The 18,030-nt window shown below is 40.9% G+C and overlaps 1 protein-coding gene across 1 annotated transcript in view; it reads right to left on the bottom strand.

The window, feature by feature from the left end:
* The window catches only part of RIMKLA (ribosomal modification protein rimK like family member A), a 36,119-nt gene extending 27,106 nt beyond the window's left edge, over positions 1–9,013 (bottom strand). The window contains exon 1 of the mRNA XM_007526105.2: positions 8,765–9,013. Within this exon, the coding sequence (XP_007526167.1) occupies positions 8,765–8,927 (163 nt within the window). The 5' untranslated portion in view covers positions 8,928–9,013. The remainder of the gene's footprint in view (positions 1–8,764) is intronic.
* Positions 9,014–18,030: the final 9,017 nt, after the last annotated feature.

Below are 18,030 nucleotides of genomic sequence, written 5' to 3' on the forward strand. Positions count from 1 at the left end.
CTCTCTCCCCTCTTTTAATCCTTTCTACCAAAATACTATGTATTTTATATATTCTTCTTGTATTCTATGTCCCCTTTGAGAGGCAGGTTATTCCCACTTATATTATTCCAGGGCCTAGACTAAGACCTTGTACTCAACAGGCAGTCAACAGGTTAAGTGTCAAGTGAATCAGTGAAATTGCATGAAGATGGAAACTATGTTTTTTCTTCATTATATCTCAGTATCTAACAAAATCCCTGCATGGAGTGGACAGTCAATATTTGTTCAATGATATGAATGAATAGGATTGTTGTAAAGATTAAGACAGACATAAATGACATTGAAGTATTAATAATAGTTACAGGGCTGAAGAGCCACTATCCTTACTAGTTCCTCAATGCACAGTAATTTCAATGTATCATTTTCTTATAGAATAAAGTTTTAAATGACCTTTTTTCATTTCACATAGAGATTGAGAGGGCACCAAAGCACTGCTTCACTATTTGTGGAGCTTTCTCCCCTGCTGTAGTGCTCCCATGTAGTTAGTGCCTAGTTTCCAATCCATGGCTTCAGACTTTGTAAGGCACATGCTCTACCAGGTGAACTATCTTCTACCCATTTAAATTCCTTTTTAGTAATAAGTGATAAAGAGAGAAACTAAGCATTCCAGATCATGTTGTATATTTGTACTGAAACAATGTAATTCCATAACCAAGTCAAGTCTCTCAGGGAAGTGGGTAAAATGGTCAGGGACGGGGCTGGAGTGAGGTGGGGTTAACAAAGATGGACCTGACTATTAGTTGATATCATGTAGGTAGGGACAGTCACACGGAGATGTGAATAAGTGGGGATGGCATGGACTTGACTGATGATGGCTGTAGAGGTTCATTCCACTTTATTGTACTTTGCAAATGTTACATTTTTATATATGTTGTTATTTATTTATGATGATAGACTGAAACCAGAAGCACTACTAGGTTTTGGATTCTGGTAGTGCTGGTATTTGAACCTGGGACCTTAGAGCCTCAAACATAAAAGTCAATTGCATAGCCATTATGCAGTCTCCCCAGCCCCAGATATTGCGTTCTTACAAACTGAAGGCTTCTGGCAACCTTATATTAAGCAAATCTCTCCATACCATTTTTCCAGTAGCATGTGCTCACTTCATGTCTTTAGGTCTTAAAATTATGGTATGAATATGTTTTTTAGATATGTTACTGCACACTTAATGGATTATATAATACAGCATAAGCACAACTTTTATATGCACTGGAAATAAAAAAGATTCGTGTGGTTCATTTTATTGTGATATTTGCTTTATTGCAAATAACTGTAACCAAACTATCTCTTGAGATGTCACTGTTTCAAACAAGCCTAACAAATTTGATGGAAGTGTTATGGTAGCAGCAACATGTGGGCCAGAACTCTACAGGCAGAGCTTGGAAGCTCCTAATCTACTAATTCTAGAACTTTTTCCAATACAGTGCTCCTAAAAAACTACTGTCAGCTATTAAAAATAGTGACTTCACTGTTTTCAGCCCATTTTGGATACAGCTTGAAGAAATCATGTTAACTGAAATAATCAAAAACAGAAGGATGAGTATGGGATGATCTCACTCTCAGGCAGAAGTTGAAAAACAAGATCAGAACAGAAAACACAAGTAGAACCTGAACTGGAGTTGGTGTATTGCACCAAAGTAAAAGACTTTGGAGTGTATGTGTGTGTGTGTGTGGAGGAGAGTACAGGTCTTGGAAAAGGATGACAGAGGACCTAGTGGGGGTTTTATTGTTATATGGAAAACAGAAATGTTATGCATGTACAAACTACTGTTTTCACTGTTGACTATAAAACATTAATTCCCCAATAAAGGGGGGGAAAACTACTGTTAGAAATAGAGACACTCACTGTCCTGGAACCTCACCTCTCCAGAGCCCCATCTCACTACAGAAAGATGAAAATAGAGTGGGGTATGGATTCAACTGCCAATGTCCAGCGAAGAAGCAATTACAGAAGCCAGAACTCCTATCTTCTGCTACCCCAAAAGAATTTTAGTCAATACCCCCAGAGAAGAAAATGATAACCAGAGGGCTCTAAACTCTAAATTCCATCAGGACCTGAAGCATCTGTCACCAAGAATCTTGTTTTTATGCCACTGTTGATAGGGAGGCACATCTGGAAAACACCATAGGAAGTCAAGCACTGGTTGTCTTATCTGAGAGAGAAGAGGAGAAAAGAAAGAATGCTTGGGAGTAGTGATAAGTATAGCTGTAACTTAGAAAGAAAGTGAAAGCAGGGTCATAGGAAAAAAATTAGCAAAAAAAGTAGATATAGATAGAGAGTGATAGATATAAAGTTAACCTATATCTGTGACCTAGGGAGAACTATTGCAGTTTTTTTTTTTCCTCCAGGGTTATTGCTGGGCTCGGTGCCTGCACCATGAATCCACCGCTCCTGGAGGCCATTTCCCCCCCTTTTGTTGCCCTTGTTGTTGTAGCCTTGTTGTGGTTATTATTATTGCTATTGCTGATGTCGTTCGTTGTTGGATAGGACAGAGAGAAATGGAGAGAGGAGGGGAAGACAGAGAGGGGGAGAGAAAGACAGACACCTGCAGACCTGCTTCACCGCCTGGGAAGCGACTCCCCCTGCAGGTGGGGAGCCGGGGGCTCGAACCGGAATCTTACGCCGGTCCCTGTGCTTTGCGACATATGCGCTTAACCCACTGTGCCACCGCCCAACCCCCACTATTGCAGTTTCTAATGGAAGGAATGGGGACACAGAACTCTGGTGATGGGAAAGGTTATCTTACAATTTTATAAATCAATATTATCTTATAATTTTATAAATCAATATTAAACTATTAGTAAAAATGGAAAAGAAAGAGAAGGAAGGAGAGAGAAAGAAAGAAAGAGAGAAAGAGAGAAAGGAAGGAAGAAAGAAAGAGAGAAGAATAAACACTCAGCCCATCTTCAGTCCTTGAGATGAGACCACAGATAGAAAAGTGGACTCATAGGGTAAAGCACTAGCATTCAGGTGAGCATGGAAATATAAAGTTGTTTCTACTTACTCTCTGACTTTTCTATTTGTAATTCACAGGTTTGTTTTGTCTCATTTTATTCTGTTTTGTTTTCAGATCACAAGGTGTCAGGCACAGGCTTTTGGCAGAAACTGAAGTCAGAGTTCTATGCACAATGGTTAGCCTGGCATTCTTTCCTGTGTGTGTCTTGTTGCACAGTAATGGGAGGGCATTCTGTCTCCAGGACATTTCTGTTATTTTCTGGAAGGTGTGGCAAGACAATTTATTCATTGGGATTAAACCTTCTCCCCAAATTCTTTAAATCTTATATGCCTACTAACTACAAAGAACCACAGAAGAATAATCCTAAAAACCTCAATGTAAAGAGCCTGACCTAGAAAATGCCATATAGCCACCAGTGTTTCAGCTCCGAAAATAAAGGAAGGAATGCTGAATCATTCTGCTCCTAAGAAGCAAAGTGTTACACACCCTCATTTCCAGGTCACTTTCTCTGTGTTGGTATCTGTTCTTGATTTGGGGACTATTCTTGTTTCTTGAGACAGTTCATTGGCAAGATCTGTGGGTGGTAAAGAACTCAATTCCCTGCAGCCCAAGAGATTTCACAGTGGGTTGAGCACCAGACTTGCAGGCATACAGTCCTAAACTTGATCTCTTAGAGGGATGTTTTGGTTTTCTCTCTCATATGTTAATTAATTAATTAATTAAAAATAAAATTACTTACTCCCCACTACTGACTCTGTCCTTATATAATAGTTTACCACAGAAGCAGACATCCAATCATGATCACTCAAGCAGACATGAATTATAGCAAAAGTCACACATTACAAATAAGCCTTTATGACACTTAGCTGTCATCCAACAAACATTAACTGAAGCCCTACTGTGTACCAGATATAGAACTTACCTCTGAGGAATCCCCAGTCATTTAGAGGAGATAAAAAAAATATACAAATTGTGGTACAGGAGGTGGTGCAGTGGATAAAACATCAGACTCTCAAGCAACATCAGACTCTCAAGCGTGAGGTCCTGAATTTAATCCTCAGCAGCACATGTACCAGAGTGATGTCTGGTTCTTTCTCTCTCCTATCTTTCAAAATAAATAAATAATTTTTAAAAAAATACAAATTTTGTAAACAAATTACAATGAAATACAAATGCTATTTTACAAAAAGATACACAAAGCTATCTAGAGAGAGGCTGCTTGGGGGATAAGGGAGGAAGCTCAAGAAAGACTTGATAGATGTGAGTGACTTGTGTTAGATTTGAAGGATAAATCAAGCCTCACCATGTGGGAAGGAATTAATCCAGATGGACATCTCAGAAAGAGGAGATTTCTGTGCAAGGGACATGCATGATGAAGTTAGTCTAGATGATGCATGGGGTAAGTGGAAAAGAAGAAAAAGAAATTACTGAGAACAGAATTACTGAGGAAATATCCTGGCACTGGGTGGTGGCTATGGTTGAACACACATGTTGCAATGTGTAAGGGCCCAGTTTCAAGCCTTTGTGAATGATGAAGCAGTGCTTCAGGTGTCTTTCTCCATCTATATCTCCTCCTACCCTCTTGATTTCTGGCTGTCTTTATCCAATAAATAATAATAAAAAAAGAAATAAAAACAAATGTCCTAACTCCCAGCTAGGATCATGTACCATGACACCCTTATTGATATTTATAAGTGTTAGTACTTAGAGCAGGGGGAGTTAGCATAATGGTTATATAAAGAGACTCTCATGGTTGTAAAAAAAAAAAGTAGTAAAGAGAACCCAGACATATGCTTAGAACACAATAAATACCACATATATTTCTACTATTACCCATACTATGTACATTTCAGGGTCACAGTCACCAGTACCTTACCCCCCAGATTAGCCTATAATGGGTAAGTACTTGTTAAGTGAGTTCTCATACAGTACAATTCTCATAATATATAATTATCCAACTATGAGAACAGCCAGAAGAAAGTGAATGAAAGATCTCCTCACTCTCCCCAGTATTTTCTCTACCCATATCTATACTAAGAAGGGTAGAGATCAATGAGTTAAAAATAATAGTTGAGAGAGTCGGGTGGTAGAGCAGCAGGTTAAGCACACATGGCACAAAGTGCAAGGACCGGCGTAAGGATCCCGGTTCAAGCCCCTGGTTCCCCACCTGCAGGGGAGTCACTTCACAAGTGTTGAAGCAGGTCTGCAGGTGTCTTTCTCTCCCCCTGTCTTCCCCTCCTCTTTCCATTTCTCTCTGTCCTATCTAAAATGACAACATCAATAAGAACAATAATAACTACAACAACAATAAAAAACAAGGGCATCAAAAGGGAAAATAAATATTAAAAAATTTAAAAAATAATAATTGAACTCTACATATCAGAGTATTTTCAGTTTGTATTATCTTGTTTAAAACAATCACAATCTTTAAATTCAAAACTATTCTCTCTTATCTGAATCTTATTACCAGAGATAGCCTGACATTCTTATTTTTAAACTTAGATTTCTACTAGTCTCCACTAATGGACCCTCTTATGGCTGTATTCTTGAGAGGGAAGTTCAAGGGTGAATTCAAGCAACTGTCTGAGACACAGCTGCTCCTATCTGCTCCCAAATTACTTCACTAACAATTCCTACACTAAAGAAGGAATGGAAAAGAGTGAAAGAGATGAAGGTTTTGGAAAGATGATAATGTGCTTGACTTACTTTGCAAAGTACTGTCTAAAGTGAATTTAACAAAGTTCAGCTTCATTCTTTATCTACGGAAAAGGGCACTATAGGCTACCTAGAGCAAACTTACTGCCAAATTGCTAGGCTAGGGATTAGGAGATTGGGTTTTTGACCTGTGAGTTTTACTCTTAACTAACTGGAGGGAATTCAGAAGATCAGTCCATCTTTTTGAGTGTCAATTCTCCCATTGTAAAACAAAGAACTTACATGGGTGATCTCAAAGTAGTTATCAATTCTATAATTCTCAAATGGGAAATTGCAACTGATATAACACTAGCTCTCTAAGTCAAAACTAGTAAATTCTAGGTTGTTTTCTTTTTTTAAGAGGAATTCTTTTGTTCAGAAAATCAGCAATGGATTTCTGCAGTTTGACTATAAAAGAAACTGGGAGTAGAGAGATAGCATAATGGTTATATAAAATAACTTTCATGACTGAGGCTCTAAGGTCCCAGGTTCAATCTCTGGCACCACTATAAACCAAAGCTGAGCAGTGCTCTGGTAAAAACAAACATGAGAGAGAGAGAGAGAGAGAGAGAGAGAGAGAGAGAGAGAGAGAGAAAGAAAGGGAGAGAGAGAGAGAGAGAAAAGAAGGGAAGGAGGAGGAGGAGGAGGAGGGGGAGAGGGAAGGGGAGGGCAGCAGCAGCTAGAGAAGGACTGGTAAATGGAATGCATATATTCTTTCATTCAAAAACATGTACTAAGTGTCTGCTATGTGCTTGTCTGGTCACTATTTTATCATTAGGCAAATAACTCACTCTTCTCATTGAACTCATACCCTCTCCCACAACAAATGAATCTGCTGACTGCTTCAGACAGAAGAAATAATGATCTAACAAGTTTTTTGTTTGTTTGATGGGTTGTGATTTGTGTGTGTGGCTATCTCTGAATTTAGGGAAACAAAAATCAAATTTGTATCAAAAAAATACCTGTCTTTTTAGGGTCAGGTGCCTTTCCATGTGCCAAGCACTGGGGAGAAAATTCCATGAATAGTTAAACAGTGCAAAGGTGTCTCACTGTCACTTCCTCTCTATCTGAAATATTTTTAAAGAATGAGAAAAAAAAAGTGCCTTAGGATTAGTGGAACCATGCAGCACTAGAATTTAGTTTTCTCTTTTTCTAAGACTGAGTCTTTAAAATGGGATTTTAGATACAAAATAAATAATTTCCCTTCTCTTTCACAGAATGCCTAACAGTTTTGTGATGGAAACATGACGTGGAACTCAGTTATGTATCTCTAAGAGGTCATCTTTACAAGTTGCAAAGTAAACAAACAAGTAAAAATAGATAAGTAAATAAACTGACCCTGAATGTGAAAAGATGCCTGAATTGGCTCTGATGTACATCAGTTAAAAACAAACAAACAAACAAACCCAGCAACAACAATTTATCCATTTAAGTATAGTAGTGTTACACAGAGTTTCAGAGCTGGAGGAACCTTAGCCCTTTATCTTATATAGGAAATTTGAGATTCAAAGACATGAAGTAACTGAGCCAAGGCAAAGCCAAAATACTTGTTAGCAACAAAACTGTAGTAAGAACCCAGCTCTGCAAATTGCCTCTTCAGGAATCTAATTCTACATTAGCTGAGAGTTTTAGCAAGTCAAAGACAGAGGGTACTCTTTGCAGTAGACACAGCTTTAGACTAACTATAAGGCACTTAGTGTTTGTAGTATATTTCTCTCAACAATGTATACAACCTGCTATTACTTATGACAGGTCTACATAAATTTATGAAACAAACATTACCAAGATACACTTGAATTAGAAACAAGTCAAGATTCAAAACCTCACTGGTAAGTAGCCAGTTCAAATTTTAAGCCCCTTAGAAAAGTAGCAAATTGGAAGTTGGACAGTAGCGCAGTGGGTTAAGCGCATGTGGCATGAAGCACAAGGACCGGCTTAAGGATCCCGGTTCGAGCCCCCGGCTCTCCACCTGCAGGGTAGCCGCTTCACAGGTGGTGAAGCTGGTCTGCAGGTGTCTGTCTTTCTCTCCCCCTCTCTGTCTTCCCCTCCTCTCTCCATTTCTCTCTGTCCTATCCAACAACGACATCAATAACAATAATAGCTACAACAATAAAACAAAGACAACAAAAGGGAAAATAAATACTAAAAAAAAGTTGCAAATTATGAGCAAATTTATCCACAGATTGTGAAATTACTATAAATATTATAGCAAGCAGCACCCTGAACTGGATCCAAACACACCTGAGTCTTGGTTTCCTCTCAAGTGACTAGACACCTCCAGAAGAGACTGGAGACATAAAACAACAAACCAGGAGAAGGCTCTTAAACCATATATTCTCAAATCAGAGACTGCTAGTATTACGCTAAAATCAGATTTAACCTTTAGTGGTTGGGGTCACAGATGTTAATTATTCCTACCGGAGAAAAACCTCCCAGACACAGCGTTGAAGAGATATCAGTGAGACAGAATGGTCTGTACCTGAAATCCTGGCTTTTTGGAAAACAGATCTAGAAAGAGAGAAGGACGAGCTAAAAGAAAAACCCCGTCATAGGTCTACTCTACTACTTCATATTCAAGAGGTGTCTCTGATGCTAAACTTTTCATATGTAATTTCCCAGTTAGGGAAGAATATTCTCGTTGGCGTATAAGTGATGCTTATATACTCTTGAAAAACTTTTAAGACATTCATCTTAATGGCCGTTTTGCAAATTAAGTGTGGGTCTCTACAGATCTAAATTGGCTGGATGTCAATGCATACTGAAAGAAAATCTGGTGTTAATTACTTGATTTTCTTCAGAACTCCTGGAGGCTTTGGGTGAACTGAGTTACTCACGAAGTCCCCTAAGTAAATCAAATCCCGTCCTAAAATCTTGGCCTTGGAATTAAAGGAAGGTGGTGGTCAACGGAAGCGTTCAAGGTTAAGGGCTTTCTCCAACCCAAAGAGCTCCCACCTCTGGAAAAAGTGGCTGGTCAGTGGGGCCCAAAGGAGACCTGGCTGGAGGAGAGGCCCAGGCTCGTTGACTGGGACCCCGACGTGCCTTCCCTGGGCCCTCCCAGGACCCGCCTCGCTCACCGAGGTGTCCGCCAACGACGGTGACAGCGATCTGGTCCATGAGCACCGCCCGGAAGCGCACGTCCTGCTCTAAGCAGCGCTGCCGAAGGGCGCGCATGATTTGCACCTGCGGGTAGTCCTCGCGAATGCGCCGATCTGTCAGGAACCAGAGCTGGGAGCACATGGCGACCTGGGCGGGTGGCGCCCCGGACCGCTGGCGGGGCCAGGCGGGCGGTGTCCGACCCGGGCGAGTGAGCGCCGAGGGTCGGCTCCCGCCAGCGCACCAGGCACCTCTGCAGCCCTGACCCAGCGAATCAGCCGGCCACTCAGCGCCGCCCCCGGCCCCCGCCAGCCAATCAGAGCGCGGCGGCGGGCGCGGGCCGGCGCGGCCAGCTGCAGAGGTGGCCTCGGCGGGCGGCGCCCGGGAAGGGGCGGGGCGGGAACCTGCGGCGGCCGGGGGAGGGGAGATAGGTGGGCCTCGTGGCCCGGGTTGGGGGTCAGGGTCGAGCCGCGAAGGACCGTGGAGCTGACGGTGGGCATCCCTGCACCAACCCCCGTGGGCGTGGTGCTTTAGGCAGGGGTGGGGCGACTGGAGAGGGAGGGGCTGGGGCGGTGGCCCAGCGAGGCGGAGAGGGTTTTGGCTGAGAATTAACGGTGCTCAGTGCAAAGCGGTCTGCGAGGTGCTTCCTCGCAGCACCGGGTGGTCCCCACTAAATAGCCGTAGATCCCAAGAGAGACTTCAGTGTCTGGCGAAGGCCACTTATCTGGGCCCCCAGTTGGACCTGAGCCTTGGAATGCTAAGTCCTAGCCTGGAGTTGGAGTTTTGCCTCCATAACTTAGATGTTGTGAAGGTGTATTTCTCAGGGCCAGAGATTTAGTATACAGGACACCTCTATCTAATTTGCAGCAATTCTGGACCTGGAGAACTTTGATGTGACTAAAGCGATGTAAGACTCCTTTTAATTAATTAGAAGGACCACTGGTTGTTCTTCCCACCTTCCCATCATTTTAACTGAGTCATCTTTAAAACACCATCCTTGGTCCTACCCAAATAAAAAAAATCTGTCTGCAATCAATGACTTTCTTTTCTGAATAACTGCAAAACTGAAGTTAACCAGTTTTGGAGACGGCATTTGCTCTTTCAGATAGTGTCGGTAGATAGATGTAAAGATATAAGCTTAGGAAAGCAAGAGTAATTTTAAGATATAGTCAGCAGGGAGTCGGGCTGTAGCGCAGCGGGTTAAGCACAGGTGGCGCAAAGCATAAGGACCGGCATAAAGATCCCGGTTCGAACCCCGGCTCCCCACCTGCAGGGGAGTCGCTTCACAGGCGATGAAGCAGGTCTGCAGGTGTCTATCTTTCTCTCCCCCTCTCTGTCTTCCCCTCCTCTCTCCGTTTCTCTCTGTCCTATCCAACAACGACGACAACAACAATAATAACTACAACAATAAAACAACAAGGGCAACAAAAGGGAATAAATAAATAAAATAAAAAATATATATATATAAAAGAAAGATATCAAAAAAAGATATAGTCAGCAATAACATATTTGAGATGGGGTATGATGTCTCAGGTAAGTAAGGTGTAAGCTTCACTGTAAATATTTTGCAGGTGTGTTTATTTACCCACTAGAAGTGCCTTTGAAAAAGTTCTAAATGAATGAAAAATTTAAAGTTCTTTTCTAAGGAAATCCTTTGTGTTGCAAAATATCCCACCGACTTCCCAAGAGTGTTTTTTCTTTCTTTCTTTTTTTAATAGGAGTGTACATAAACACCATTCCCACAACCAAAAGACTGTGTCCAGAGTCTTTTCTTAAAGGAAAAAAAGGACTGTGTTCCGTGTTTTTTCTTAAAGGAACAGTGACCCAGTAGGCATGATTACTAACTTTCAAAATTGTCTTCTAACCCCTGAAGCTCTGTCTTCTTCATTTGCCATTTCCTTAATGTCCTGTGAATATTGTGTTGACCCAGATACTTTCTCTGGGTTTCTGCAGTGCCACATATGCGATGCCTATAAGATGATCAGAACCATAGTTTCTTGGAGTGAAATTTTAGGAATAGTTATATGGATCAATGAATTTAGAATTTGCCTATAAACTATTTTCATAATTACCTATGACTAGAATATAATATGTGAATGACAACCAAAGTCTCCAAAATCCAGATTTGGGAACAAGATCTGAGAATACAGATGTAATTGCTTCTTCACTATGTCCTCTCTATTGGTAGGAGATTACTACCACCTCTGTGCTCTCCCTTTTCTAGAATGGGTGATTAATGATCTGGCAACATGTCATATCTAGTAGGAGAGGGTTACACAATTTAAACAAGGAATGGTTGGGGCTAGGGAGGTAGCTCACATTGTTAGAGTATATAGGATGTGCATCCCTGAGGTCTCAGAGGTCCCAGAGATAAGCAGTATTCTCTCTCTCTCTCTCTCTCACACACACACACACACACACACACCACAGTCTGTCTTCAGAAGTTAAAAAAAAAACCTTTTTTTTCCTTCTGTACCTCTTTTTTTTATTAATAAAGAAAACCTGATTCAGAAGACCTCTAGATGTCTTCCTACACTTTAACACATCTAAACCAGTCACCAACAAAGATTAAAAACCATCATGAATTGCTTAAACTGTTTATTGTTTTGCTAGGGAAGTAATGATTCATAAGTCATTTGTCATAAGGATGCAATTTCTCATCCTTCCACGATAGGCGTCTGGCTTAAACTAATTATCATTCATCCCAAGACTAGAGATTAGAATCTCTTCTCCTGGTAGCCCACAGGGTTAAGCGCAGGTGGCACAAAGTGCAAGGACCGGTTTAAGGATCCTGGTTTGAGCCCCCAGCTCCCCACCTTCACAGGCGGTGAAGAAGGTCTGCAGGTGTCTGTCTTTCTCTCCCCGTCTTCCCCTTCTCTTTCCATTCCTCTCTGTCCTATCCAACAACGATGACATCAAGAACAATAACAATAAAACAATAAGGGCAGCAAAAGGGAATAAATAAACATTTAAAAAAATCTCTTCTCCTGGAAAAATAGATTGAATGTCTCTAACTCTATGATGAATAGACTCTAGTTCTGAGCATATATTCCATCAGTCTAAGCACTTAAAACTTCAAATTTGCAACCTGATTGAATTTTAACAGTAGGCTTAAATTGTTAATACATTTCTAACACTGACTATTTTTTTTCATTTTTATTTATAAAATGGAAATGCTGACAAGACTATAGGATAAAAGGGGTACATTTCCACACAATCCATGCCCCCCAACTCCATATCTGGTCTCCTCCCTTGGTAGTTTCCCTATTCTTTATCCCTCTGGGAATATGGACCCAGGATAATTATATGGTACAGAAGATGAAAGGTCTGGCTTCTGTAATTGCTTCCCTGCTGAACATGGCAGGTCAATCCGTAATTCCAGCCTGTCTCTCTCTTTCCCTAGTGGGGCAGGGCTCTGGGGAGGTGGAGCTCCAGGACACACTGGTGGGGTCCTCTGCCCAGGGAAGTCAGGTTGGCATCATGGTAGCATCTGGAACCTGGTGGCTGAAAGAGAGTTAAGGTATAAAGCCAAACAAATTGTTGACTAATCATGTTGACTAAAGGTAAGAATATTGCAGATGAAGATCTGGAAAAAGCTCATAGGTCTATTTTAGGTATATTCCAAGGAGCCCATGACTTTACTAGTTTTTGCCTGAGCCTGACATCTAATATGCAGGTGGATGCAGGTTATTGTCTAGGGAGATGGTGTCATACTTGGAAAAAGGACTAGAAAGCTGGATCAGGGAAGAGAATAGCTCCCAAATATGGGGAAAGTATATAAATATTGGTAACTTAAACCCCATCGATTTGATCTGGGGCCCATATTCAACATAGGAGCCTATGTAACCTCTGCATCCCTGTAGGTCTGGGCTTGCATTCTGTGGTCATGGCAAGGAACATTCCAGGCTACACTAATTTCAGGACCCATTTTCCTCAGGTAGTGGGTAGAGTATGTTGTCCAACCTCCCTTCAGAGAATGTAACATTCTCTACCATTATTGATCCACATTGAGGGCAAGGTCCTATGGGGGCCCAAAAAGTATTCCATTATGTTGTTCCTGATGAAGATGACCAGTGACAACAGCAAGAGGGATCTGTAGAGTTCTAGGCTCATCATGTCTGTGTGGGAATCACAGGACTCCCTGACTAGGGCCCTAGGTGATAGGGCGATCTGGTAGTTACTAGAGTCATCATTAAAGTATGCCAATCTCTTGCTCTTATTCAACTTTTGTAGTCCTTACTTTGTCTGACAAAGTTAGCTTTGGAGTGATTGAGGGGCATGTAGTAGGAAGTAGGTGGGGAGGGTATCTAGGTCTAAGTAGAAACTGTTTAATTAGATACTTTAAGGTGTCTTTTTAAGATCTTTTTACTTGTTTCATTTATTGGCTCACTGCAAATTATTGTGCACTTCTGCTTTAAGGTATATATATCCTAACTTATAGATACATGTCCATATGCCCTATCTCATAGGCCTTGATCTATATCTAGGTTTTGAGGTTTTGTTAAGAAGTGCACCACCTGAAATGAAATTAAGGAGTCCTATGAGTTAGGAAAGGCCTCACCAGAGTAATGAAGCTGAAAGGTTGACATTCCATGCCTGAAGTCTCTGGACACAGTCCTAAATGAAACATGCCGAAGTGGTACTGGTTGCATTGCTTAGGTAGGGATCAGCAGATGCAGGATCATTTGGTATGAATTGAGAGAAGCATGCAGAAAAGTGAACCCCACCCTAGAGTTTCAAGGCCTGGGAGAAATATGGGCTTTATAGAGAAAGGGGAAGGTTCCTGCTGTCTAAAGGTTTAAGAATGCAATAGGTAGTTATTGCTATAACCAAATTATTTGACAATTGGCTTAACTTTGAAAATCTCTTTGTTAGCATTTGCTGTATCGTACAAGACCTCACCATGATTTATATCCTTTTAAGCTGTATCTTATAAAGTAACGCCACCAGTTGCTTCTGTTCTCCCTGGTCTAAGCTTTTAGGAGATTTAATCTTTCAAAGAACATGCCATTATTAGAATGTATTAACAGTTTGAGCCCACTGTTAAAATTCAATCTGATTACCAATTTGAAGTTTTAAGTGGTTAGATTGAGAGAACATATACTCAAGAGCTATGGTCTATGCATCAGTTTGAGACATTTGATCCATTTTCCCCCTCTCATATTGATTAAATAGTGATTTATGAGACTGTAAGTTAATAGGAGCGTATATTAACATCATTCCCACCACTAAAGTTCTGTGTCCCCCCCCCCAGTAAAGTTGAACATCTACCTTCACCCTCCACCCAGAGATTTTTACTTTTGTGCCATACTCCAAACTCAGTCAGATTCTGCTTTGAGTTTCCCTTTCTGTTCTTCTTTCTCAACTTCTGTTGATGAGTGGGATCATCCCATACTCATCTTTGTTTTCCTGACTTATCTCACTTAACATAATTCCTTCTAGTTTCATCCAAGATGGGTCAGAGAAGGTGGGTTCATTGTTCTTAATAGCTGCATAGTATTCCATTGTATAAGTATACCACAGCTTTCTCAGCCATTATCTGTTGTTGGGCACCTGGTTTGCTTCCATGTTTTAGCTACTACAAATTGTGCTGCTATGAACATAGGTGTACATATATATTTTTAGTTGGGTATTATGGAGTCCCTACGATATATCCCTAGGAGAGAAATTACTGGGTCATATGGGAGCCTTTTGGGGTTTTCCAGACTGCTCTCCGCAGAGGTTGAACCAATTTACATTCCCACCAACAGTTAAGGAAGGTTCCTTTGTACCCACAACCTCTCCAGCATTTGTTGCTGCTTTCATTTTTGATGTATGACATTCTCACAGGGGTGAGGTGGTATCTCAATGTTGTCTTTATTTGCATTTCTCTGATAATCAGTGACCTGGAGCAATTTTTCATATGTTTGTTAGCATTTTCGATCTCTTCTGTAGTGAATATTCTGTTCATATCCTCTGTCCATTTTTGGATGGGATCATTTTTGTTGCTAAGTTTGGTGAGTTCTTTATATGTTTTGGTTATTAGTCTCTTGTCTGATGTATGGCATGCGATGATCTCCCATTCTGTGAGGGGTCTCTTCGTTTGGGAGATGGTTTCTTTTGCTGTGCAGAATATTTTCAATTTGATGTAGTACCATTGATTTGTTTCTGTTTTAGTTTTCCTTGCAATTGGGTTTGTATCATCAAAGATGTCTTTGAGATTTAGGTGGGAAAGTGTTCCGCCAATGTTTTCCTCTAAGTATCTAATAGTTTCTGGTCTAACATCTGGGTCCTTGATCCATTTGGAGTTGACTTGTTTTTGGTGAGATAACATGGTTCAGTTTCATTATTCTATATGTTTCAATCCAGTTTTCCCAGCACCATTTATTGAAGAGAGCCTCCTTCCTCCATTTAATGATTTGGTCCCCTTTGTCAAAAATCGGATGTCCATAGTTGTGGGGAACAATGACTATTTCTCTGAAATAGTAAATCACCTATAATTTTAGAGTAGGGAGACCAGAAGCAACTGGTTGTGTTACTATATAAGATACAGCTATATGTAAGTAGCATCAAGTGGCATAAACCATGGTGAGGTCTTGTATGATACAGCAAATCCTAGCCATGGGATTTTCAAAGTAAACCAAATTCCCAATAACTTGGTTATAATAATAACTATCTTTTTGCCTTCTTGAACTCTTAATACAGCAGGAACCTTTCCCATTCTCTATATAACCCATATTTCTCCCAGTCCTGGAACCTCTGCAGTGGGGCTTGTTTTCTAGTAGGCTTCTCTTGACCCATACCAATTAATACTGCATATGCTGAGCTCAACCAAACCAATACAACCAGACCACCTCAACACACTTCACTTTGGATTGTGTCCAGATGCCAGATGTGGAAAGTCAGCCCTTCAGTTCCAGTACTCTGGTGAGACCATTTCTAGCTCATAGAACTCCTCAATTTCCATATTGGATGGTGAACTTCCTAACAAGGCCACAGAACCTAGATATAGACCAGGGCCCATGAGAGAGAACAAATGTGCTCATGTATCCATAAATTAAGGAAAAATATATACCTCAAAGTAAAAGTGCACAACAGTTTGCTATGACTCAATAAGTGCAACAAGCAAGAAGAAAGACCTAAAAGACACTTTTAAAAAATTAAGTACCATAATACTTAATTAAATAGTTTCTACTTAGACTTAGATACCCTCCTCACCTACTTCCTATTTCAATTCCCTCAGTCACTCCAAGGCTAACCTTGTCAGACAAGGTAAGGACTATAAAAACTGGATAAGAGTCCAGCATACTTCAACATAATGGGCCTTTTTTGTGAACTTCTACAGGACCTTGCCCTCAGTGTGGGTCAACATTGGTAGGAACTGTCCCATTCTCCTAAAGGAGATTAAGTCAACATACTCTGCCACAAGGAAGACGGGTCCTGTAATGAGTGCAGCCTAGAATGTCCCTAGCTATTATTACAGTATGTAAAATCAGACCTACAGAGATGCAGAGGTTACACAGGCTCCTGTGCTGAATATGGGCCCCAGATCAAATCAATGGGGTTTACAGTTAACTATATTTATATACTTTCCCCATATTTGGGAGCTACTATCTTCCCTGATCCAGCTTTCTAGTCCTATTTCCAACTCTGACAACATCTCCCCAAACAATAGCTTTAGCTCACCTTCATGTTAGCTGTTAGACTCACACAAAAATTACTAAAAATCATGGGCTCTTTAGAATATACCTAAAATAGACCTACTAGCCTTTTCCAAAATGGAGACCTGAAATCATCTCATCTGCTATATTCTTGCCTTTAGTTTCCTGATTATTAAACAATTTGTTCTGCTTTATATGAATATATATATATATATTTGCCTCCAAGGTTATCGATGGGGCTTGGTAACTGCACCATGAATCCACTGCTCCTGGAGGCCATTTTTGTTACCCTTGTTGTTATTATTATTGTTGTTATTGCTGCTGTTGTTTTTGTTGGATAGGACAGAGAGAAATCAAGAGGGGGGGGAGACACTGAGAAGGAGAGAAAGATAGACATTTGCAGACCTGCTTCACCAGTTAGGAAATGAACCCCCCCACAGGTAGGGAGCCAGGGGCTTGAACCAGGATCCTTATGTCGATCCTTTTGCTTTGTGCCATATGTGCTTAATCTGCTGCACTACCTCCCTGTCCCCTCTGCTTTATGTCTTAATGCTTTTCCAGCCACCAAGTTGCAGATGCTACCATGCTACTGGGCAAGTGACCTCACCAATGTACTCTCTCCAGAGCCCTGCCCCACTAGGGAAAGATAGAAACAGGCTGGGAACATGGATCAACCTGCCAACGCCCATGTCCAGTGGAGAAGCAAGTACAGAAGCCAGACTTTCCACTTTCTGCAACCCATAATGATCCTGGGTCCATGATCCCAGAGGGATAAAGAACAGGAAATGGAGGGGTTTGGATGCAGAACTCTGGTGGTGGGAATTGTACTCATCCTGTGGTCTTGTCGATCATTATTAAATAAAATTTTAAAAAAGGAATCTCTTCTCCCCCACACATCGGAACTAAGTAACTATTAGGTAAATGTATTCTCTCTTTCTCTTTTAAATTTTATTTGTTTGAGGGAGAAAGAGATAGACAGAGAAGGGGGCTCTGGTACATGTGATACTAGAGATTACATTTAGTATTTTATGCTTGAGAATCCAATGCTTCATCCACTGCACTACCTCCTGGGTCAAAATATGAGATTTTCTTAAGTAGAAAAAAGGAATGATAGATGATAAGAGTATAAGAAATGGTGTATGGGGGAGTCGGGCTGTAGCGCAGCGGGTTAAGCGCAGGTGGCACAAAGCACAAGGACTGGCATAAGGGTCCCGGTTCGAACCCCGGCTCCCCACCTGCAGGGGAGTAGCTTCACAGGCGGTGAAGCAGGTCTGCAGGGGTCTATCTTTCTCTCCTCCTCTCTGTCTTCCCCTCCTCTCTCCATTTCTCTCTGTCCTATCCAACAACGATGACAACAATAATAACTACAACAATAAAACAACAAGGGCAACAAAAGGAGATAAATAAATTAAATAAATAAAAATTTAAAAAAAAAGAAATGGTGTATGATACAGGTGGTAAAATAGTAAGTGTCTAAGACAGGATCAACTAGGTTAGCCTGTGGTAAGAAATAATCCCAAAGTGGCTCACAGTAACCAGATTTTTTTTCTCCAGATAACATATATGTCTAAGTTTATAGTGTAAACCTTAACAGTTGACTTATCTCT

The sequence above is a fragment of the Erinaceus europaeus genome, chromosome 13 (assembly GCF_950295315.1).
Source record: "Erinaceus europaeus chromosome 13, mEriEur2.1, whole genome shotgun sequence".
NCBI lineage: Eukaryota > Metazoa > Chordata > Mammalia > Eulipotyphla > Erinaceidae > Erinaceus > Erinaceus europaeus.